General features: G+C 41.1%; 1 protein-coding gene across 4 annotated transcripts in view; it reads right to left on the reverse strand.

The window, feature by feature from the left end:
- Positions 1 to 16,097, reverse strand: part of UBE2I (ubiquitin conjugating enzyme E2 I) — a 30,286-nt gene extending 14,189 nt beyond the window's left edge. For 2 of the 4 annotated variants that reach the window (XM_078152591.1, XM_021006702.2), the window contains exons 1-6: positions 15,462 to 15,545; positions 8,745 to 8,823; positions 8,461 to 8,544; positions 5,655 to 5,727; positions 4,192 to 4,301; positions 3,953 to 4,032 (exon numbers count right to left, since the gene is read on the reverse strand). In XM_078152591.1, coding sequence (XP_078008717.1) covers positions 3,953 to 4,032; positions 4,192 to 4,301; positions 5,655 to 5,727; positions 8,461 to 8,544; positions 8,745 to 8,810 — 413 coding nt within the window. In that variant the 5' untranslated portion in view covers positions 8,811 to 8,823; positions 15,462 to 15,545. Of the gene's footprint in view, positions 1 to 1,213; positions 2,237 to 3,952; positions 4,033 to 4,191; positions 4,302 to 5,654; positions 5,728 to 8,460; positions 8,545 to 8,744; positions 8,824 to 15,461; positions 15,546 to 15,933 lie in introns of those variants that run through there. The other 2 variants (XM_021006701.2, XM_021006699.2) reach the window with 2 other exon arrangements.
- Between the last annotated feature and the right edge of the window lie 9,815 nt (positions 16,098 to 25,912).

The following is a 25,912-nucleotide window of genomic DNA, read 5'->3' on the forward strand; positions in this document are numbered from 1 at the left end:
AAATGAACATCAGTAAATCCTGATGACAGGAGTAGAAAGGTGGGTGAGAGGGATGAATCATTTTTACAGGAGGCATTTGGGAAGAGCTTACCATTTGAACTCTGCTCAATGAGTAGGTTAACAATGTAGGAGAAAAGTTATCAGCTGAGAGGCAGGAGGAAAAACAATCAATTCTACATTGCCTTCTCAGGAACTTGGGCAAAACAGAGGATGGGAAGGAAAAGAGAAGGCATTGATTGTCAGCATGTGACAGCACTTCCTACACTAACAAAATCATATACCCCTTTTAATTATCACACACTCAAGTTTTCATGCATTCAAATCTCTTGGTTTCCATTACAAAAGACAACCATCTAGGATAGTATACACTGACTGGCTTAGAGACAGGAAAAATTAAAACCATTAATTATAGAGTCAGGAGAGTGGTATACAACTGGAAAGCATGAGCAAAATTCTGGTTGACATTGTTAAGTTTCAGTCTTGAAATATTCACATTTTAGATAGCTCCTTTAATTTTAATTTCTAATTCTTTAAACAAGCCACAAATAGCTTTTGATTTCTTTTGTTTCTTACGTATTCCTTTGTAACTCTTTTTTTCACGGTCAAAGCCTAACCAAGGGGTGGGGAACCTGTGGCCTCGAGGCCACATGTAGCCCTGTAGGTCCTCAAGTGTGGCCCTTTGACTGAATCTAAACTTCACAGAACAAATCCCTTTAATAAAAGGATTTCTTCTGTAAAATTTGGACTCAATCAAAAGGCCACATCCAAGGACCTAGAAGGTGTCTTGTGGCCTCCAGGCTGCAGGTTCTCCACCCCTGGCTTAAGTCCTTGAAGTTATATTTACCTGTCCTTTAGGATGTTAGAGTGGGAGAGGCAGATACTTCTAATTTTCAAAAGGGAAAAGCGGTCAGCACTCACACAACCACAAACAGACGGAAAATCTTGGACCGTAGTCATAAATGAAAATAATCGATAGGCCATAGCGGAAAAGAGGGCTGACCCTGGAATCACAGGACCTGAATTTGAATCCCACCTCTGACACCTACTTCCTGTGTAACTTTGGACAACTCATTTCATTTCTCTAAGCCTCAATTTCTTTATCTGTCAAAGGAAGGGACTGGACTAAAGGACCTCTAAAAAGGTTCTTCCAGTTCTGAACTTATAATCCTGTGGTCCTAACTGCTTTAGAAGTTTGGTAATATAGTAAGGGTGGGCAATTTTATATTTGGATGAGGAGGAGATTGCTGCAAGAAACAGAAAACATCTTGGGAACTGACTGAGGAAGGTAATATTTATAGAATTTCTCTCCTGAACTCACCACTAAATAACAGACATTAAGAAGCTTGCATCACTATTACCTGGCAGAAATACACTGTGCCAACAATTTTGGCTAGTTCAGTACGTATACATACACACAATGTATCTCTCCCCTCAGTAATTTCCTGGCAGAAGGGACCTGAGCAAAGAAACTGGTGGCTTTCTTAGAATTTTGCCCAGCACTAAGTCCCCTGATCACTTAAGATACAGGAGTCATATACCAGTCTAACTTTTACCTCCTAGATTAGAGGGAGGAAATATGAATTACTATCCAACTTTCCTACTGAGCTATATAATTTAAAAAATCCTGTGAAATCAAAACCAAAATATCTTCCTAAGGATGCTGTATCACCTAAGAATTTTTTTTAATGCCAAATGCTATTTTTTTTAACAATTGGTTTCCAATCCTTAACTAGGGTCTTTATTCTTTTGCACAAGACCTTACCCCAAAGCCCAAATTTCCTGCCAACCCAAAAGACACAAAAATGCCCCTTGAAGTGCTGACTTGTCCACATTGACTTTTGGACCCTCTTTTCCTAGAGACGTGGCAGGCTGCTCTACTGGCCCTTCAAAGGGCCTGTTTCAAGAGAGCCAAGAGCATCTGGGTTATGCCCATGACCTAGAACCAATCACAGATTAGTTTAGCTTTTCATGAAACGGTAATGAAAGGGCCAAGTTTTCTAAGTTAACAACTTTAAAATAAAATCTAAGAGCCAAAGCTTAAGTTTAGCTTCCAAATAAAAGTAACATGTTTGTGTTCTCAAGAAGGTTGATTTTCTATAAGAAGATACACCCTCGCCAAGTTGAATGAACACCATTTTGTGATGTGCCAGCACTAATTCTACCCCAGCTCACCTGTTCCATGCGTATAAAAGGTCATGTGTTCATCTGGCTCTACTTCAGTATTTATAGCCTCCCCCTAGAATAGAGCCATAACTCTATTGAAATACTACCTTAAATAGATTACCTCTCTAAATTCTACAAATTGAGTAAATACAAAAAGGGAACTTATTTTTAAAAGTAATCTTATGGTGAGTATTCTTGCAAAATTACATAAGCAACCTCATTCTCCAGTCATTTCTACGCCTCCAAAATGTCATAATGTATTTGCTTGATGTGTATACTTGTACCTGGTTCCCAAATATGAACGATTACCCATTTTAAAAACGAGATTTACTTTTCTTTCTTCACTTAGTCATGTGAAGAATTACATTACTCAAGAATTTTTATGTTAATATCTGCATGTGACTCCAGGTTATCAACCTCAACTTTCAAATTCCCTCTTTTCCTTCAAAAAGTGCATTCTAAACAAACTTTATCTGCTCTCCCTCACTGCTCTAAGAGTTAGACCACAGGCACAGAAAAGTCATTTTGTCTCCCAATGAGAGGTGGCTAATATGTCACATTACTCATCAGTGACAACCCCATTTCCATCTGGATAAATAAGGCTTTATACTATAATGAGTACTTGCACATCTTTTATCTAATTTTAGCCACAGAAAATGCACCCATCCTTGCCTCCTCCCAAGGAGGATATTTAAGGGATGAGGCAATTTACTATTTCACTCACGCCAAGGTTGAAACAATTGTCTGCTTTTCTTACATTCCTTGCTCCCTTCCTCCCGTCTTAGCTGCTTCCCAAACCCAGGTAACTTCTACACATGGCCTTGTGTGAAGGAAAAAAGGTAAGACAGATGTTCAAACTCAACAGGCATGGAAAGCCGAGAGCTAAGAAAAATCTTATAACCTGCCCTCTTCAAAGAGCAACTGAAGATTCAATACCTCTGCAATTCCAGAAGCAGAGTGGAAAGATCCCGAGACCCTTGGCCCAGGCACAGATTGGGCAGATCACTTCTCTGCACAAAGTGTGCTTTTCCTTTCACTCTGCTTGATAAAATAAGTTTAACATCTGATTTGGGATTCTGTGTAAATCATACCAGTCCTCCACAACCAAAGATGGTGGAAAATTATGTAGAAATGGACCCTGCTGTAATTAAATGCTGACATAACATAGTCAAAGCAGATGATGACTAAAGTTAATTGGCAAGTTAAAAGGTAAAAGTGAGTGAGGAACTAAAGTTGCACAGCCATCATCAAAATGATAATGCCCAAGACCCTCAGGTTTTTTTCTACGTCCACAAAAAGATGACACTTTTTTGTGTCACACTCTTGTCACACAAATATAGCTATTCTGTTCCTCAGCAAGGTCCTTTATGCACATCACTAGCTCTTCTACATGACAAAGTAGGTGTGTACGTAAGTCAATATGCTAAGCAACAGAGTCCCTTTCCCTCTAAATTTAAGGAAGGCTACAGGTGGCAAAAGAGTTGGTATTACTATTGCTCACCATCAAACAAACTGATTGATTCACCCCACCTATTCTCAGGTTTCTACAGTAGCTCAAAGCAAAATTCCAAAGGGAACCTTCTTCCGCAATAAATGTGTAGTTTTAGTCAATCGTTCAAATAGCTTATTCTCATATGAAGCACATCACATTAACGTTTAGTTAGCTCTCTACAGTCAAGACTGCCATACAAGGCACTTTTTTTTTTTAAGGAACAGGCTTTTCATCAAAAGCACACAAGTCTAAAGAAACAAATGATATACAATAAAAACAACAGAATGAACTACCAACCAGTAAATTGTGTAAGCCTCTGCTTGAGCTGGGTCTTGAATATTTGGTTCATTTAGAAGTTCCTGTATTCCTAACAAGATCTATACAGGAGACAAGAAAAGTTGAGTTAAGACTTTTCAAAAACATTTTTTTTAAAAAGTAAAAACTTCTAGTTCTGCAAAAGTAGCTTCAATGTCTTGGTTTATTCAAGATTACAAAAAGTCTTTTTGCCAACTCTCCAGCTGGGAAGATTTCCCTACCTGTTTAATTGTGATTGCTGGCCTCCAATCCTTATCTTCCTCTAAGATGGACAGACACACTGTGCCTGAAGGATACACATTTGGGTGAAATAACGGTGGTTCAAATTTACCTAGAAAATAGTGGGAAAGAAAGCAAGCTGAATTAAAATGTAGAGTTTCAATGCATTTTCTAAGAAATAGGTACTTCTGAGGCCTACCAGTAGTTACCACATCTTGAGTCTATTTTACATTTAGTAGGCCCCCCTTCCCCAACAAATCCCTAATATACTAACTAATATAACAGTAAATCCCCAGAGACCTTGCTAAACTATGAAGAAAATGCTAATAGCTTTTTAGACAAAATTACAAACTATGATCGTGGTCTGGAAAGAGGGAAAAAAGAAAAAAAAACTTCCTTTCTAATTTGAAGAACAAAGCTACAAAGAAGTCCAGAAATTCTGGGAAAGGAGATAGCACAGACTAGCAATCCCATTCATCTGTTCCCTTTTATTAAGGGGATTAGTGGAACCAAGATGAACTCTTTCCCACCCCTGTTTTTGTGATCTAGCACACCTTTCCAAAGCAGCCAGAGACCATGGTGACTGGAGTATAGTATAGTTAAAGCAACACTGATTTTGCAATCTGGTTCGACTCCTAGATCTGCTACTTACTATATTGTGTAACCTTGGGCAAATAATCACTTACTGTCTCTCAGTTTCTACATCTCTAACATCCTTTTTAAGTTCAAACATCCTATGATTACATGGGTAGGTATGGAACTGTCAATGGCACTATAGGACTTGGCCAACCTGATCTAAAGCCATCTAAGCCCATCTGTTCAGTGAAAAATCCATATTCTGGGTTTTTAATTGGTGGGGAATATATCACCAATTTAGAATAAAAATCATCCACTTTTCCCAGGAAATCTCCAGGAAAGTATTTCTGAAGATTCACTCACATCAACAATTTTTGCTGCAAACAATTGGCCATGAATTTTATATCAGAATGCTAAGGTTTTTAAGGATCCTGAATTTCAAATGTCATTGCATCTTTTCCCCAAACTTATCCTCTGTTTAGAGGACTGTACATTATCCAAGATACGAACAACTGAAGATACAAATGAGGTTTGTGCAATGAATTAAGAAGAATTTCTGAACCTGGCCAATAAAATCCCCAGGCACAAAAAGGGCTATTTTGAGCAGGTAATGCTCTGCAAACTCCAGGCCAAGACCTAACAGCCTTGGTGCACACAGAACATAAACTTCTGCAGTTCAAACTGTGGCTATGAGGCATTTGAGCTAGTAATCAGAGTGAATCTCAAGTTAGTCATATTCATCTCAATTACACATTCAGCTTCTCTTAATGGCTAAATAATTCTCCTTTGGTAGGCACAAGGGCTTCAGCAATCACATGATCTCAGGAGGCCTTTGGGTACTGCAGTAGAAACTGTTACGAAGACCTGCCTTAGACTTTACTGTACTTACATTTTGGTGGTGAAGATGGATAATCATCCTTAAAAAGCATCCGTAGTTTAAATAAACCTCCTTCCCATGGTGTCTGCCAGGGAATTAAACCAAAGTTAGGCATGTCATTTGCCTCTTTTGTATGATAAGTAGAAACAGGGAGGATGATTACTGATGTCTACTATACACCCCAGATCTGTCCAGTATCCATATAGTCACTTTAAACAAAATAACCTAATAAATACACAAACAATTTCAATTGGTCAATTAATCAACAGGCATTTACTGAGAGCACTTACTCTGTGCTAAGGGCCAAGGATACAAAACATAGTCCCCACCCTGGAAGCTTACATTCCAATGAGGGAAGACAACATATAAAGATCAGCACACACAAGATAAACGCAGAGCAGATAGAAGGTAACTTTAGAGGAGATGACATCAGCAGCTGAAGGGAATCAAAAAAGGCCTTCTAAAGTAAGTGGCGTTTGAGCTAAAGCTTAAAGGAATTCAGGGATTCTAAGAATCAGAAGTTGGGGGTACATTCTAGGCATGGAAATGTGGAGTGTGGTGTTCAAATGACAGTATGGCTGTATTATATAGCAGAATGAAAGAAGGCTGGAATGGGAGGAACAGACCTGGTAGCAAAAAGCTTTAAATGCCAAGATTTTATATTTGATCCTGGAAGTTAACAGGAGGCTACTGGAGTTTACTGAGGAAAAGGGCAACAAGGTCAGACCTATACTTTAGGGGGAAAAAAAAATCACAATTAAGATTCGCAGATGATGGGATGTGGTGATCTCTGCTTTGCATTCATCTATCAGAAAAGCACTGAAAGCAATGGTATGAAAGAAAGAACCTGGACTAAAAGTCTTTGATAGTTCCTTATAGTTCTAAATTCCAGGAATAGTGTTTTGGCAAAGAAGGGTAAAGGAGTATAAAAGTTTACAATATATGTGGCTACATTTTGCTACCCAAGCTTCCCCCTCGATTTCAATTAGATACAGTTTCTTTGTTGCTCATCTTAGGTGAGTAGGAGATTTTGGGGTGTCAAAACAGAGGCTGCATGAGGCAGCTAGGTGGTGAAGTAGATAAAGCGCTGGCCCTGGAGTCAGGACGACCTGAGTTCAAATCCAGTCTCTGACACATAACATTCACTGTGTGACTCTGGGCAAATCACTTAAACTCAACTGCCTCACCAACACCCCCCCCCCCAAACCGAAACAAACCAAAAAACCCAAAAAGTCCAGAGGCTGTATTCCCTGCTCCAATTCAGATGAATTTCAGGGTTCTAGTACAAAAAACTACAACCACAACTGTATTTTTACTTTATAAAATACCACACTTTGCCAGCTTTCTCTCTGTGAAATGCATCTGCCTTATCTTGGAAGCAGGGTATCAGACAATGGCTGAATTGTGGAAGGCCAGACACTTTATACATCTCCCTATGATTATTCACAAAATAAAGGAGTAAGAAGCTGCTTTTTGTAAAGACAAATCTAAGTAGGCCATTCAAAATAGTTTTTTTTGGGGGGGGGCAAGGGAGGTGAAAAGAATGGTTGAATGGACTGGCTGGAATGCAACACTGTCTTTCTTGAAATTATATGCCTGAGCAAAGAGACCTGCTCAAGTAGCTACTCTGACCATTTAGGTGAAAAAGGTTTTGGTAATCTAGTACATATTCTTTAGTTCAAAAGAGTCTGAAATGTTGACCACCACAGAATTACTTTAAGTTCCCTGACAGCAAGAATTCTTTCATGCTTTGTATTTTTATCTCCAGCATCTAGATGGATGCCTAGCACAAAACAGGAATTTAATAAATGTTTGCTGATTAACTGAAACAAGTAATGTCTCCAAGTATTTGAAGTCAATGAGGATACCCATGATTCTTTTCATGGGATTCAGAGAATTAAATCACTTCATGCCTAACACTTGAACTACACAAACCATCATTTGTCTCAGTTCCAAAAGTTTCTAGCAAAGAGATTCCTATTTCCTATTTGTGATCATAAAATCTGCAAAAGTCTCTTTTGGAATTACATAAATCTATTTTGCCTCATCTTAGGCTAAGGAGGTATTTAAAAGACAAAAACACCCCAGTTTCTAAAATACATATACACTTAAACAAAAATTCAGATACTGTTATTTCCCCCAGAGTTCTTTCATGCTAAATAGTTCTTGTAATCTTTCCTTCTAGGTCCTGATCAATCATTTTATTCATGTATAAGGCTCTTCTCCAAATTATCCACCAAAGCCTTACTCTGGAAATTCTGTTGAAAAAAATAAGTTAGCAGTTGAGTGTCATGGTGTTTCCTTCTACTCACTGCCATGAAAATATAAAGTGATATGGTTACCAATATGCAGACACACTCTCTCTATATGTGACAACGGCAATCTTAGCCCACTGTGAACACATATTTTGTATTATTCTTCCAGCACAAGAATGGGTTATACTGAGCCATCTAAAGAAGCTTTGAAGAAGGCTGTCCAGGATTAAAGTTGCTGTCTCTAGCACAGGAACAAAAGTGATCTAGCCTAGTAAAGGAATTAAAATTACTTAACAACCCTACTGGGCCAATATTCTAACCAGAAGCTAAAATGGCCTACTTACATGTAAATACCTAGAAGTTTAAGTGGATGGATAGCCAAAGCACTAGCAGTACCTTGAAAGCATAAGCAAATGGGAAAACAAACAGCCAGTTTGTTTTGGAAAAGGTTATATCAGAAAGTTGTGACTTTACTTTGCATTCCATAGGTCAATTCCAACCTATATGCAGCCCCTGCTGAAGTGTAAGGCAGGTAGAAAAGGCAAGCTACTGAGAAATCTTACCCCTTTCTTCCCTGGAATGGCACATTCCCAGTTCATGAGATTCATTGTGCCATCTGGATTTTTCGTAGGTACTGCTACAAAGCCCTAAGTTTAAAAAACAGAAACAAAAACGAAAGCATCAACCAAAGATCTCACTTCAAATGCTCTGGAAACAAATCCTATTAACTAGATCAACCAGTTTGGCACATAGTCACACACCTGAATAAACAGTTCCTAGCTAAAGTTCAATTAAGAAAAAGCTAAATTACACTTTGCATGTTACAAAGAAATTGTATTGTACTTACAAAAGGATGATCTTTTCTCCAAGCTTTCCGCTCCTGTGCAAGTCTGCTGAGGGCTATTCCAGACATATTCAAAGTCCCTCTAGTACAAATGTGAAAGAGACAGTGTTAGATCAAGACAGTCGTCAGCACTTAATTTTACACCCTTCTCCCTACCACCACTTTTTTGGGGGGAGTCAGGGGAAGCCTAAAAATTTTCATCCATTACATTTTGCCTCAAGAAAGCACAGATTACTAAAGGAATCAAATTAATACTCAAGGGATTGTAATGCTGGCAAGATAACTCCACCCAGTGTTTGGTGTTTGTACTACACTAGGAGAAAATTAGTGCTCCCTATATTGACAAAACTAAAGCAGCTGCCAAAAGAAGACCTCACAGAAGAATTAAGATTTGGCCCATAGTTATAAGTATTATTTCCAGATCTTTCACTCTACCCTGTTACTTATACACACACACACACTCTCTCTCTCTCTCTCTCTCTCTCTCTCTCTCTCCCCCTCCCTCCCTCCCATTAGCCTTCTTAAAGGGTCAAAAGCACAAAAGTACTGTTATAATCCTCACCCATATTCCTCAAATCTCAATCCTCCCCTTATGAGTGGAATATAAGCTCCTTGAAGGCAGGATTGTTTTTATCTTGTCCTTCTAACCCCAGAGCCTAGTGCATTGCCTTACAACACAATAAGAATTTAACAAATACAACTCTATTTAAACCGTCAAAACTGAAGCTGACCAGTAGCACAATCTCACTATAATGACAAGGGCAAAACAGCAAAGGAGTAATGTTGGAAAGGTTAAAGCATAAAAGGGATGGATGTTGGCCTGTGGCATCATATGAATTTGGAACTTGTACCACTGATTTCAGTGTTTGCTCCTAAGCTGCTGAAGCTAGGCAGCAACTACTTTGGCAGTCATACAGCCCAGATACCAACCATATCATTATGGAGTTCTTGTCCAGAAGAGAGAACTGCTTATTTTACAGCTAACAAAAAGAGTATGGGAATCCTGTCCTGAGGCCCAGAATTCAAATACAGGTCCTGAGTGAAAAAAGGCACATTCAAAGAATAAAGAACTTTAGGCTGTTAATTGTGGATGAAACCTAAAGTTCCCTTATTCAGAAAGAAAGAAAAAGAGACATCCAAGAGAGAAGAAAAAGGGGACTGTGATGGTAGATAGACACTAAATACAATTAACTAGATTATCTGGACACCTTGCTCTCTCTCCCCCATCTGGCAGATCTTTTTCTTCTCATTAGCCACTTTACAAAGTGGAAAGAACAAAGGAAAGATGAAACTCAAGCTCCTACCAGCCTGTGTACTCTGTGTATTTGTCAAATCCACACAGATATTCTGTGAAATGTGGATGGGGAGAGAATTGGATTGGATTAGAGAAGTGACTAAACCCAAGCCCCACTTTCCTCATCTATAAAACAGTGCTAACTACCAGCTCCACAAACCTCAGAGGGCGTCAGTGTCCACGTGGATATAAAAGAGCTACTCAGATGGACACCCAAATATATACCAAGTACTAGTATGAAGGCAAAGGAATATTTCACTTAAAAGCAGGACTACAAAACCTAGATTGTAGTATTATGTATTAGATGTACTACTAAGAGAATATCCTCAGCAGTATGGATATATTGTTTCCTTCAAAGAAAAGGTAGCAATGTCAATTCTGCAGCATAAATTAGTACAACTATCTACTTTATTCACTTCTGAGTCTCATGAAATGTTAAAAAAAACCCACCCAGCTCCAGTGAAAAGAAATGCCCCATATAAAGCACAACATATCTTTAAGATAGGTACTAGAATCCAGGGAAAATTACTCACAGTGATGCTTTCGGCACTAACTCTAACAACAGAAGGAAGGCCCAGTAAAGAAAAGTGAAAACCTCATATATTATAAACAGTCACTTAGTAGTGGCTTAAATACTTCTCTCTACCCAATTATGGACACCCCACCCCCTCCAATCCACTCTTGACAAGAGCTAAACAATGCTGATTACTTGAATTTCACCACTCTCTCCCAGCCAATACACAGTAAAACAGTCTAAGACAATGCATCATGTGGCAAGAAAGGTACTCATATATATCTTATCAGCCCAGGAAAACCAGAGAAAAAACACCCTCCAATTAAATATCTTCAAACAAACTACCAAAAGAACTAGATTTCAAGGATTTGCTTGTGTGTGTTTACTACAGACTAACAGCTTTATCCTTAAACTTTTTAGTCCCTCCCACTTCATTAAAAATGCATCCAAATGATAAAACATCAAGCTTGGACAGAATTAATGTTTTTAGCAACAGTACTCCTCCAGACCTATATGTACAAAAATATAATAGCTCTTTGTGGTGACAAAGAATTGGAAATTGAAGGGATGCCCATCAATTGGGGAATGGCTGAACAAGTTGTACTATGACTGTGATGGAATACTATTGTACTATAAGAAATGATGAAGAGGATGGTTTCAGAAAAACCTAGAAGGACTTACATGAACTGATGCAAAGTGAAGTAAGCTGAACCAGGGGAACATTGTACACAAAAACAATACTGTATGATGATCAACTGTAAAAGACTTGGCTACTCTGGTCAACACAATGATCCAAGACAGTTCCAAAGGGCTTATGGAGAAAAATGCTATCCACCTCCAGAGAAAGAATTGATGAGAGTCAGAATACAGATTAAGGCATTTTTTTAAAACTTTGTTGTTTTTTTTATCTTTGTTTTCTTTTGCAACTTGGCTAATATGGAAATGTTTTGCATGACTACACAAGTATAGTCTATATCAAATTATTTGGAACTCAACATTTATTAAAAAGTGTTAATTATTTTGTGTACAGGTAACTGGGGAAAAAAATGTAAAAAGACTATGAACTCCTTAAGGACAAGAATCATGTAATTTTTAGGTCTTCCTTAACGATTAACATAGTGCTTTATATATATTACATGCTTAATGTTTATTATTAAGAAAAAAATCCCCAAAGCAAAAAACAGTACCCTTCTAGAATTTTAGCCAGTACATTTCTTTCCCATGTATGGATCAATTCCTTTTCTGCCCTGCCCTAACACCCTCCTCACAAATATAAGTCATTCATTCAGTCTTGCATAACTGGATTCAAAGTAAGTTAATGAAGGCAATATACAGTTGAATGTAACACCAAAGAAGTTACCACTTACTTCTGAAAGGCCATGAATGAGGGTTCTCACTTAAAAACAAAACAAAACCTAAAACTCAGCAGCATCTCTGTTTTAATAATAATTCTGAACCACCTTAATCTGTAAACGGCTGCAAGAGCTCAGAGTGCTTAATAAACTCAGAAAGATTCATTTGATCCTTTTAACATCCCTAGGGGATGGGGGGGGGAGCGAGACCAGACCCACACAACCAGTTCAAAGATAACAAAACATAGAAAGATTGAAGTGATGTTCAAGGTCATCCAGCAAGAGCTTGAAATCAAAACAGATCTTTTGGTTCTTAGACCACTGTTCTATCTAGTAGTGCAGAGGTCAAACCTTCATAGCTGTGAGTACTATCAATAGGAATAAGCAATGTTTACAAGCAAGCATAAAGTATAACTATGAAGAAAAAAAGGAAAAATGCAAATGATTTTTGGAATCAAAGGATCTGAGCTAAGTCCAGGCTTTGTGGCTTACTACCTGAAGGACTTTGAGCCAGTCACTCAACCAGTCTGGGTATCAATTTCACTATTTGTAAAATGAGAGCATTGGATTAGATGATTTCTAAAGTCCCTTCCTGCTCTAGATTCTATGATTTTATAAGAGATAGGAGAATGGAAGAGCTACGCCTGCTTCTGATTCCACAGGTATCTTGGGCAAGAACTACTTACTTCTGTTCTATAATACAAGCCTAACTACCTATACATTAAAAAAAAAATCAAATTATATACTGGCTTTTCTTCCTGAAATTATTTATAGCTTGAATGAAGGCAAGGGGTTGTTGGATAAAGTAATCTCTCAATTCCAACCCTTAGTCTTAGCCTAAATTGCCTGTTCCCCTTTAGTATATCTGGAAACTAGACAAAGTACTTCCTGATATTCTTAGAAATGCTACTAAAGAGGGCTTAGATGTATACCTGTAAGAACTGTATGAAGTCCCTTCCAATTCCAGGATTCTCTGTTTAATCAGGGAAAAGTTAGATATTACCTTTTAAGAAACCAGATCCCACTTTAAAATTGGTCTAACTTTGGAAACTAAGCACTTAATGGACTACCCAAGTGTTCCTAGTAGTTTAAAAGCATAAAAATTAAGTCATGAAGAAACAGCAATAACCTTATCAAGTTTTCAGAGACAAGGTAAAAACACTCCTTAAAGTACACCAAGCTAAACTGAAACCCTGCAATTTTGTTTCTTCCTTACACTCCCTTTGATAATGACTTGATCTTTACATGATAGCCTGAATCACACTTAAAATGCTTCATATTCCCATTACACCTTCTATAACCCTCAGGTACATAACAGTAACTATCAGATCCATCACTTAGTGAAACTAAGTTCTGGCACATCTGTTTAACAATTCAGAACTAGAAACCGAAACCATTCTAAAGTATCTATCTCCTAATCATTCAAGACTATGTATGGTATGTGATATATTTTTTGTAATAAAACCACAACAAATTTGTAATGAATTCAAAAGTCAGTTAAATCCTAGAAAAGTCCTTCTTCACATCAGATCCTAACAGCATTTTCCCTATTAATGAGACATTTAAGATGTTTTTAAGCCACCATTCCTTTTAAGTATAGTAAAAGCTTAAATTAAAAAAAAAAAGTTAAAATCATGACCTGAATTTCTAATTTCATTTCATATGCAACTTTGCTCTAATCATTCCCATAACACATAACACTATTAACAGTGATACTGAAAAATAAAAACAAAAAATTTTTTTAATGTGCCCCATCATCTGGGATTAGTGTACTTCAGGAAAACTTTCGGTCTTAGCAATGTTTTGTTTTGATCTTAAGCCACTAAAACCAAAAAAAGGACCGACAGTCTTATTTCTATGTGCTGTTTAAAATTTTCTGTATGTTTGAGAATGCTAACTGTGCCCATGAACCAAAGAAATAATTGTAAAAGTCTTTTTTTGGTGGACTTATTGTACATGTGTATTCTTACCAACTTTGTCTTCCCCCTCACAACACCAAAAAGTTGGACTTTCCTTTCACTCTTCCTAAAGGGATAGGAGTATCTCTGAAACACTGCCAAGAATGTAAGAGGGAATGGGCGTTTTTCTTTAAAAAGTGAAGACAATTCAAGGATAAAGGTAGAGAAGATTAACTGTTCACACTCTCAAAAAAGCATGAGTATGTAGGGGGTAAGGTTTATAGCCAACACTTTAAAGAGATAAAATGGCAATCCAGTTTTCCCTCTTGCTAACTTCTCTCAATAACAATCAAAGAGTTGTTAATAATAAAATTAAGCCCAGAGATTAGAATACTTAAAAAAAAATTTAAAAATTAGTGTCCCATGGTCTCTTAATCCAACCAATCACATTTTGGCTGTGTCTGTCTTTCAAAGACCTGATAGATTATTACTTTTTCTTTCCGGAGGTGGGGCAAAAGAGGAAGCAATCGGAATTCCACTGCTATCACTGAAAAGCTAAATAATCCAATTAAGTTTTTCTCTACCTCTAAATAATTTTTAAAGTTTTATCAGTAATATCACATGGGATTTTGGACTATAATACACCCATCCTTAGCCTCTCACTAAAGTTTCACGTGGATATTATTTTGGTGGCAGTGCTACTACCGGGACATTGGATCCATATTTGGGGAAAAACTCAATTCTGGGAGCCTAAAAGTTCCTCCGCAGTGCACAAAACCCCTGTAATATGCTGAAGTGTTCCATCGCTCCAGAAGTCTAATCAATCAAAATTGTTGGGAAAAGATGGAGTGGGGGAGGGGTGCTTGGAAAACATCGTTGAACAATTCTGGTAGTAGTTTCGAGCATCCTTTTAATACCGTTTTTAAGAAAGCCGCCACATCCCTAGGACAGTTCCCTGAGATATTTTTACCTACTCCTTTCCCAGCTCAAAAACCCCTAAATACCTGGTATGCCTCTCCCAAGTCTCTCCATCTCTCTGCTAGGAGGATTTAATGCAAAAAATCGGGCAGCCAAAAGAGGGAGAGGTGACTCAGTCTGGACGTGTGACCTTGGGCCAGTCCCTTTCACCTCCCTGAGCCTCAGTTTCCCTATCTGCAAAAGAGTCTTGAACAAGATAAGCTCCTGGCCCCTTCTGTCGGGGATCCCTCAGCTAGGATGACTCTTCCTCCCCGAGGATGGAGTGGGAGATGCGTCCTCCCTGTCCACCTACTTAGAGGGGCCCTTCGGGGGCCTGGGCGATTCCCAGGAGGAATGAATGGACAATGGCCGGACTGCACCCCCACCCCCCACCCATGCCTCCTCAGGGGCGGACAGACTCGCCGAGGTGGCCCGGCCCAGTCCCCGGAGAGAGAAGCGTCCCAGCTCCCAGCCGGGCTCTTGGGTCCAGAAGCCCGGTCAGCCCCGCTCCATTTCCCAGGCCAGGTCCCGCCCCGATGGCCGCAGCCTCAAGCGGGGACGGAGAAGAGGAGGGAGCGGGGCCTCGCCGGGCCTCGCCAGGAGGGAGGAGGAAGAGGGAGGAGAGAAACGGCGCTGCTGCTGCTGTTGCCGCCGCCGCCGCCGGGCCCAGCTCGGCCCGACCCGGCCCAGAGGGGATCGCCTCACCTCAGCGCGGCCGCGGCCCCCGGCAAGTGTCCCGGATCGAGGCAGAAGGTGCCCGGATGGTCGCTGGCTACGGCGGCGCTTCCCTTTGTCTCGGGACTTTCCCTCCGGAGCCCGCTCCGCGCGCAGCCGGACCCAAGACGGCAGGACCCCGGCGCGGCGCGGCGCGGGGCGGGGCGGGGGGAGGGGGGAGGGAGCCGCGGGCTGCCCCGCCGCCCGCCTGCGCCCGCGCGCCGCCGCCGCCACCACCCCCGCCGCTCCCGCGACTCCCCTTCCCCCTCCCCTTCTCGCCCGTGCCTTCGAAGTCCCACCGGCCGCACTGGCTAGACCGGTTCGCCTCCCCAGGGAACGCGACGGGGTACGAACTTCGGGCGTAGGGACCCCCGAGGAGCGATTTCTTCCACAGGCAGGGACTTAGCTACCTGTACACTTAAAGGAGCCGCGTCCCTAATATTAGGGACCATCTACAAACTACCTTTCGGAATGAGTTCGTTCATCTGAAGATATGCGTAGAAGGAATACCAAAAATGGGGCGAAGGAAATCCCAAAGGCTCTTCAGATGCTCGGAGAGGGACCTCAAGGCTGCCAGTCCCCGAGGTCCCCTAGTCAGACAGAACCAAGGACCTTGGGGAAAAGTCCGCTGAGGCCTACAGATTAACCCGAGCATCTCAGTATCCGGATGACCCCCACAAGCTCAGAGACCTCTGAAACCGTTCTGGATTGGTCACTTTGGAGGAATAGGCGGAACTTACCTCAGATTCAACCAATGAGAGGGTTCGGTACAAAACTCCGGCTCCTGCAGGACAGACGGAAGCAGAATTGTAGACGGTCCCTAAGTGACAGCAGGGGCCAGGACAGAATGGGGGAGGGGCGGGCTACAGTGTGGGGGAAGGGCGAGAACGAAGGACCCGGGGCTAGGGCGGGGGAGGAATTTAGTGGGCGAACCTCGAGCGGCCTTCCTCCCCGGGCCTAACTCGAGGCCCTCCCTCCCGTGTGTAGTGAGCTTTCCTCCTCTGGAGTCCAGAGCAAGCCGGGGAGCCTTCGAGAGCCCCCGTCCTGGCCTAGGCCCAGCCAGGCCGCGTTTCCTGCGAGGCTCGGGCATTGGCTCCCCCCTCGTCCGCACCCGCCCTGAGGACCCACGAACTGTAGGCTCGTAGCCCTAGAAGCTGCCAGGGACCTTGGAAGGCATCCCTTCCATTGGACGGTGGAGGCCCCCCCAGGCGCAGAGAGGTCAAGGCCCTTGTCCAAGGTCACTCAGGCTATAAGATACAGAGTCACTTTCGAATTCAGATCCTCCAACTCCCAAGGTCATCTCCTGCCTTACCTGTGGGGGCCCCAGCGCTTTTCTTGGGTCTCTTTATTTTCACTACATTAGAACACTAAGTTGGGGACACTCCAAATATATGATTGAAAAGGTCACATCGTTCAGCATTTATTAAGAAGCAACTTAAGATGTATAACACATTTACTGAGAAGTCTATTTCAAAAGAGTAGAAGAGACCTTAGAAATACTTTTCTCATCCCGGCTTTCAAGACCCAGCTAAAATGCAGTCTCCTCCAAGAATCCTTCCTCTGATCCCCTAATTAGGAAGTGATAGACCTTCAGAGCTGGAAAGGACCTTAGAGGTAATTTTTTACATCTGTGGCTCCCTGTTGCCTATACAATGAAATACAAACCGTTGTCCATAATACAGTTTCAGTCTATCTTTCATCTGTGGCTAAGTGTTGGCTGTTTCTCTGTAACTGGAATATATTTTAACCTTCTCAGTCTGCCAAAAATCTATTCTTCAGCTAAGATGTCCCCTCTTCTGTACCACCCCAAATTTTCTTAGATTAGTTCAACTGAAGTTATTCCTTTGCTCTTATGCTATTCTACTTTATATTAATCTTGTTTGTGGACACAAAGCCCCCTCCCCTGGGGCAGCTAGGTGGCATAGTGGATAGAGTACTGGGCCTGGAGTCAGGAAGACTCATTGTGCTGAGTTCACATCTGGCCTCAGACACTTACTAGCTGTGTTAACCCTGTCTGCCTCAGTTTCCTTATCTGTAAAATGAGCTGAAGAAGGAAATGGCAAACCACTGCAGTATGTTTGCCAAGAACACCACAAATTGGGTCACAAAGAGACCTCCACAACTGAATAACAATAGCTTCTTCTCAAGTAGATTGTGAGCTTCTTAAGGTCAGAAACTGTTTCATTTTCTTTCTTTACATATCACCTGGCAGCACCTCTCAGCTCTTAAGTAGGGCCTTCCAAACTTGGTATCCCATATCCAAGGGTACTCTGTAGGTCTGTAGCTGCTCTCAATCAGATGCAGAAATCATAGCTCACACACTCTCACTTATGTGTTTACTTATCAGCCATACAACTAGTTCAAATCAAAGTTATTTAATGAAGTTACATGGAAAGAAAAGTAGTAATAAAACATTTCCCTCATAAATGGATGCACACACTCACAAATATATACATGATGATTGGGAAAAGTAGACAAGTAGGCCAGTGGACACACAGGATAAATTTACAGTTTTGAACTAATAATGATGTTCTCTGGTACTTTTATAGCATTGTTCCTACAGGGCCTCTTCTCAACTGGCATCCTGATGGCATTCAGCCTCTGCCAAGTGTATAGACTTTGGTGCATTTCTGGACATGGTATATAGTCTCTGCTGATACAAATTCCTACCACTTGACTTTCTCTGATTATCTTGTGGCTTCTAACAAACTGAGTTTATGGTTTATATAGGCTCTTAATAGATTCTTGATATATGCTTACTTACTGATAGATTTCAGCTTTTGGCTTCAGCTGGAGCCTAGTGGTGCTAAGATGCACCGCTTAAAAAAAGATTTGGCACAGCTGGCTTTCAACTAGAAGTCTAAAGGCTTAAGGGACAGCTCTTTTAGAAAGAAAGGGCCCTTTCTATTCCCAGTAATCAGGCTAGGGAAAATCCTTAGGACTTTGGCTTTTTCTTCTGTATAACGAGACTTTATGAATTCTCAGAGCCTAGTTAACTTGACCATCATAAGGGAGTGGGGTGGTAAATGTTTGAGTCTGTACACAAAGTACTTAAGCGATTTGGAAGGAGTGAAAGTCATTGACTGAGGAAATATTTGGGATTAGTTAAATTGCCTTTCAAGGTGAGTCTGTATAAAATAGCAAGCCAGTTAGGATTTCAGCATTTGAGTAACAGGCCAGCTCAGGGGTACAAGGAGTTCCAGCTAAGTCCCTAAGAGGGAATTGCTTGTCTGGGCAAAGCCTCTGTCTTTTTCCATCTCTCTCTGTCTCTTTCCATCTTCAAAAGGTTGGAGGATATGAAGTTCTCTGGTCTCCTGCTAGTGTTCCTGGAATAGCAGTTGCTGTTAGTATCTTCCTCAGGAGTTGAGGACAAACTAGATTCTCTGGGAAAAAAAAGCTTCATGACTTTTTAAGGAGCCCAGCAGAAAACTGCATCCTCCTTCAGAGGACCTTACTGAAGACTCCACAAATGGGAGAAAAGGTGTTCTAGCCCTCAAGAGATGAGTTAACTCATTGCCAATGTGTTTTCTAAGGTTAAGTCCACTTTCCTCTGAACTCTGAATTTACTGTGTGGAAGTATACCCCTGGTTTGGGGTGAGATGGGGTGTTTATACAAACTGTTCTTATACAATCTCAGTAAACATCTATTTCTATAAGCTGATTAAGCCAACAATCAATGAAGTAGTGTTTGCCCTTCATTTTGGAAGAGGATTAATGACATCACAGGTGATATCTTGACTTGTGCATGCTTGGGGTAGATATCCCCCTAATCCACCAATGGGTTTGAGGCCTGTTGGTTACTCTCAATCTGGTTTAGCCCATCTGCCAAGAGAGTTTTACTGGAGTGTAGTACTCTGCATTTGGCATCATCTTGGAGCTACAAGTGAAAGTTGGGTGACAGGTAGACACTAAACATGGTTGAGCAGCCCTGAAGTGGGCTTGGTAAGCCCTCACACCAGAGGTGCCAATTTTTCCTGAACACCCTACTTAGGAGCATGACAATAATACTAGAAAGTCACTTCCAGCCCCTCAGCGTTGCCTCCTAAAACCTGAGAGGAGATATAGAGACCCAACTGGCTAGTCTGAGTGAGGTTTGAGAGAATGAGTACAGAGTATGGGCCACATCAAGATTTACCTAGACCTTTTTATTTCCAGCATGTTGTGTGGTACATTGCTTAATAAATATTTGATGAATTCACATTGAATCTGGCCTACCCATCTGCCCTCATACATCTCTTACTAAGCAAGAATAAGAAACTTACAGTAATAATAGCTGGCATTTATATAGCTCCTGTGCTAAGCACTTTAGTATCTCATTTGAGACTCACAACAGCCCTGGGAGGTAGGTGCTGTTATTATCCCCATTTTACAGATGAGGAAACTGAGGCAAATAGAGGTTATATGACTTGCCAGGGTCACACATCTAGGATTTATCTGAGGCTGGATTTAAACTCACATCTTTCTGACTCCAGGCCCAGTATTCTATCCACTACACCACCTTATTGCCTCTAACTTCCTCATGGTTTCACAGGTGATCCTTTCCTGTTCATACCTTAAAAATAAGTCTGTATTCATACCACAAGCACTTATCTAGCACCCACTTTGTACTAGGCGGGATGCTGGGGAAATGAAAACAGGAAACAAAACTATCTCTGCCTCTGAGAAGCTTGCATTCTCTTTCAGGGAAGTGGAGAATACTATGTACACAGATAAATGAATTACAAAACATATGCAAAGTCAGTATAGGACATGATCTCTTTTGTACTATAGTTATTTCCCAAAATCCTGGAACAATATTTCAAGTTGAAAGGGACTACATAAGCCATTTACAGTGACGCAACCAGTACCTGGCCCATGAATCCCATTTATAACATCCCAAGGAAGTAGTCATTCACCTTCCCAACACCTACAGAAACAAGAAACTAATTAGTCCCACCTCCATCCCCTTAAGGCAACCCACTTTTGGAAAGCTCAGACTGTGTGGGAAATTCTTTCTTATGCTGAGTCAAAACCTGCCTCTGTAAATTCTGATCTTGGCTTCTAGGTCAACCATCCAGAGGCAAGCAGAACAAGTCCAATCTCTCCTCCCTATGACTGTCCTTCAACTATTTGAATGATTGAAAAGCCTTTATTAAGTGCCTGTAATAAGTTCTGGGGTATAATCTTTTCTTTAAATGAGGTTTCAGGTTTAAATCAAATAGAAGGGTGCAGGTGTCCTTGGAGTACAGAAGTGAAGCAGGTAGTAATGCATTATCCTTTGATGTCCTTTCTGTTAAAACCATATCTATGACTGAAACTGAACCATTTGCTAGTGCTGTGGACTTTGGTGACAAGAACTTTCTTTTTTGGGTCTTTAGAGGCTGTTGCATCTCAGCAGTGGTCGAGATGTTCTGTCTCCACAAGGGTTGCCCCTTTGGTGGTGGAAGCTGAGCTGCTAGAAGCAGGAAAAGTGGTCAAGGGGCACTGTTCCTAAGAATCTTGGGCCATGTGTGTTGAGCTGTCTCCACTGTGATGGTTGAGCCTGACCTGCTGAGCACCTGCTGCCTCTCCCCTAGGACAGCTTTCTGCCTTGGTTCCAGTCCTGCATCACCAGTTGCCTTTTGGACATCAGTAATTGGATGGCCCTCAAACTTAACCCATCCAAAACTGAACTCTTCACCTTCCCTTTTTATGTTGAGTACATCACCTTCCTTTCAGTCTCAAGCCTTACAAACTTGTGATCATCCTTTACTCCTCCCTGTCACTGACATTCATTCAGTTGACAAACCTTGTCATTTCTGTCTCTATATCTTTCATGAGTGTGTCCTCATGACTTTTCAACCGGCTATTGCAATAATCTCCTCATTGTTCTCTCTTCCTTAAACCTCTCCCCACTTCAATCCATCCAACACATGGTATGGTACTCCCACTCCCTACTCAGTAAATTCTACTGGTTCCTTATTAGCACTCAGATCAAACAAATTCTTTAAAACCTGGCCACTTTCTAACTCCCTAGTCTCTTTTACATATTACTCACTCATTCTACAATCTAGCCACCCAGGCCTACTTGTTGATCCTCACACCCAGTGCTCCCATCTCCTGTCTCCGTATCTTTGCTTTGGCTGTCCCTCGGTCTGGAACGATCTCTCTCATTTCCACCTCCTGGAAATCCTAGTTTTCTTCAAGATTAAGCTCAACCCCCAGCAGGAAACCTTTCAGGTCCATTTCTCAGAGGGCCTGCCTTCCCTAAGGTTACACTGTATCTACTTTGTATGTATTACATAAATACCAATGTAACCTTGCTTCCTCCAAGGCTGCATTAGTTTTTTCTTCAGGACTGCCATGTCCCCTGTGCCGAGTCAGTGTTAGGTGACATACTTGGCACAGGTCACAGGGCCTCCCCAAGCCTGGAGCTCACAGCCATTAAAAAGTTTATATTCAGTTCTCCTGACCTCCCTTTCTTCATGTCCTCTCTCTCAAAATGTGTCTCCAACCAACTGAAGGCCCTTCTCTATCACACATCTAGTCTCATTGTTCCCTCAGCCCATCTAGAGCTCTGGACTGTCTCAGGGACTGAATATGTGTCTCTGGATTGTCCTTGGAATCCCCCCTTTCCCCTCCTCTCACTCGGACCCCCTAGGCCTATACTGCAGGGTAACATCTACCCAGGTACATAGTCTCTTCCTCATTAGCTTAGAAACTCAATCAAAACTGGGACTGCTTCACTTTTGCCTCTGGATTCACAGTGTTTATCACAGTGCCTGACACAGAAGAATTTCTGTTGACCTTCCACCACAATTAACACCAAATGAAATACATGACATAAAAGTAAAGTAAAAGATGATTTTAAAAACAAAAGGCAAGGTAAACAACAAAGGGTTAACATGCTACAGCAAGCTCTCATTATATCTTTTACCCCGAAAACACCAACTCCAGAGTCCCTAGAGTTTCAAAACTGCAAATCTACCTCTCCTCTTCTTCCCCATCCCATCTTCAACATAGCAAAGAAACATGTCACTTCCTTCATGGGAAGTTGCTGGAGTTCATGTGCCCAGCAAGTGGCATATCCCTTTCCATTGGGTTCAAAGACTTCCTGGCAAAGGAGCCAGAGGTTTCTTTGGGGGGGGGTATTGTTTACTTTCAGTGCCTTGGATACATGAGTTTCTCATTTGGGAACAAGTGGACAAATCTCCCCCTATCTCCATGTGCTGACATCACTGCCACTCCTGCTGGGTTAATCCCAGCATGAGTCAGAAATACCTGAAGGGAAACCTCTTTTTGACGTCAGTGAGTGAGGAGAAGCCTCTTGGCTTCATTTTCTTCTCCTCTTTTCCCTACTCTACTGTCCTTCATCTTCTTGTTATCTTGTCTGTTTTGAAAGATCTTTGTCTAGCCTCCAGTAGGCATTCTGGAAATGCCTCCTTCAAGTAGAGCTCACATGGCCTGGCTAACACAGTCCCTACATCCAGATAACAGGTGGCACCCTAGGACTTGAAGACAAATTGAAATTGTGCTGATCGTATCTGTTAACGGCAAGAATAGTCTCTGATGCTCTCTCACATAAGATTGCATTCGTTTTTTAAACTGCAGTATTACTACTTCTCATATTAAGTTTGTAGTCCAAGACCTCCAGACTTCTTTTTCATCCTGACTACTGTTTAGACTGCTGCATTTTGTATTTGTGAAATTCATTTTTTCAAGCTAAGTGTATAGTTTCATATCCAGTTTATTACACACAACCACCAGGTAGCACTGGTGGGCAAAGAAGAAGGCTACCATCACTTGTGAGGAAGAGGACCTAGGGAGACACTCCCTTGCTTTCCCTTCAAGGTGCTGGTTTTGCCTGGTAACTCATTTCCCTCCTAGGGAAAACCAAGTATTCAGTTTTCTGGGGGAAGGAAAATGGCTGTCCACCTCACTTGTTCTTCCTGCCTCTGGACCCATACTGGCTTGTATTTCTTATAATTATATTCCCAGAGAAAAACATTTTTCTTTCTTTCAGAACATTTGTTACAATTACTTGGTAAATACTCATTTCTGTTAAGTGGGTGGCTCCAAAACCCTAGCCAGTTTGCAATAGCAAACTCTAGATTGACTTTATAGTCTTGTTTACAAAATAGCAATAAGTTAGATCTCTGTCCCTTCCAGGCTGCGTACATAATCAAGCAGGGTAAGAATCACTGGCTAGTATATTTTGTAAGTAAAATTTTAAAATCTAAATTTAAAGTAGCAAGTAAGGAATAAACAAGTTTGTTCACACTGGTCTACTTTCATTGGTATCTGGAAAGGAGATTTGTAGCTTTCAATTAGATGTAGAAGAGCTCCAAGAGGGTGGCTTCTTCTTGGGGGTGGTAGTGGGGATAAACAGAGAAGAAACAGCCAAGTGCCATCAAGTGGACTAAGGGTCTCTCTCACTGCCCTAGAGGGCTCTCCTCCTTTCACTGGACATCAGTCCCATCCCTGCCACCTGCAATCTGGGTACCTTGCCACGGCTCTGCTTCATACTGGCCTGACCCTCAAGCTTGTTCTCATGGCTCATTTTTCAGCAGCTGCTCCTAAATGTCTTCTCTTGGATATCTCCCAGTTTTCAATGGCTTCCTCCCTGTCCTTTCCACCTGCTTTTTTTAAGGTCAGGGTCATGCATGGAACTTGGGTAACTTCTGAGGTAACTTCCCCTCTAGCAAGTTTTTTCCTTGCTCCACGTATCTCTGCCTCTTATTGATATGTCGAAGCTGGAGCTACATTTATGAAGTAGCATGACACATGGGATAAAGGTCTAACCTTAGCATCAAGAGGCCTGTTTTCAAGTCTTTTGCCTGACACATACTGTCATGCCATGGTCGTGTCCAAGTTATTTAACTTTTCAGCATTCTAGACAGCTCTCTAGTGAGAGATATTTCATTGCATGTTTTCTAGAACTTAGTCTTAGTATCGGTGCTTTTTTGTGTTGCCTGTGTTCATCTTATCATAGTTATTCTATATATGCTCCTTGTTCTGCTTCATTACTCTGTCAGTGTATATAATTCTTCCTATGTTTCTCTGGAGTCTTCATAGTTGTCATTTTCAATTCTAATACTGTAAGTCACAGAGTAAGTATTGTAGGAGAGAATGTCTTCATTGGAAGTTTCTCCTATGAAATCCCAGGCGTGGTCCAAAATTTTTTTGCTAAATTTCTCATTTGTCATTTCTTATGGTACCATAATATTTCGTTGTATACTACAGTTCAGCCACTCATCAATTGGTGAGCATCCATTTTATTTTCTGGTTTTTTTTTAATCACAAAGTGCTGCTATGAAAAAGTGTGTGTGTGCGTGTGTGTGTATAAAACCCCTTTTTTGTCTTTGACCTTCTTAGAAAATATGCCTAGAAGTGAGATCACCAGATCAAAGGATATAGACAATTTTAATGATTTCATCATGTAGGGCAGAATCCCTTTCAGATGTGAATAGTTTTGCTGATGGAAAGGGGCAGAAACAGGAACAGTTTTGAGAGAAAACACCTAAAACACAGGCTTGTACAGAAAAGGCACTTAGTGTAAAAATGATATGTTCTAGTATTTAATTTTCATATGATAAACGTGGATTTTGGAGTTAATGTAGCCAGGGAAACTGATTCTTAGAACTAACAGTAACTATGGAACAAATCTATTGCTTAGTTATGTTATAAATGGCAGGAATATGGACTTTGGATTGTTGTCAGAAGATAGAAGTGAATTATCTCACTGAAAGACCCTGCTTTGGAATAGCAGAATAGCTGAGCATAGGGCAGAGCAGAAAGCAAAGCAAAGCTGACTTAGAAGAGATCTCTAGTTGGGGCTGGATAAAGAGCTCAGAACTTGCACCGTCACCTGATACAGGAAGAAAAGATATCTTTGCCGCTTGGAATCTTTGAGTGGAGGAAGAAAAAACATTAATTTTACTTTTCTCTGCATTGCCATCTGTTGCTTAAGAGGTGGAAACCCCTCAGAGCTCAGCTAAGGGAGCCAATCTAACAAAGCTCTGCAGATTCCACACTTTCTGCTTTTGCTGAAAGTGTGTAACATTAGTACAGAAGATGAATAACTTGAATGGATCAGCCCCACCCATCAGGGAATTGTTATTTGGGCTGAACCTGAGGACGATAAAAGACATGGCCCAGAGTCTAGAATTGAGTTACCCCACTAACATGTTCCTTATGCATGTGCCTCCTTGATGTGGTTTTATAAGTTTGTACCTTCTTTCCCCAACAGACACTGTGCATCAATGGGAGAGGGGCCCTGGCTTACAGAAAGAATATTAATATTATTATTATTGCTTTGCCTTTGTCCCGAAAAGGAGTGTGGATAAACTTTCCTGGTCAGTCCTCCTGAAGTCTCTGGCTCTCTGAATTCCCTTCATGCACTGTGTTCCGGGGTATTGTGGCATTGGGTGCTATGCTTAGACAATACTTTCATAATTACAAATATGTGACATGCTCTTGATGAA

This window comes from Phascolarctos cinereus, unplaced genomic scaffold (assembly GCF_003287225.1).
Source record: "Phascolarctos cinereus isolate Bilbo 61053 unplaced genomic scaffold, phaCin_HiC Scaffold_4;HRSCAF=312, whole genome shotgun sequence".
Taxonomy (NCBI): Eukaryota; Metazoa; Chordata; class Mammalia; order Diprotodontia; family Phascolarctidae; genus Phascolarctos; species Phascolarctos cinereus.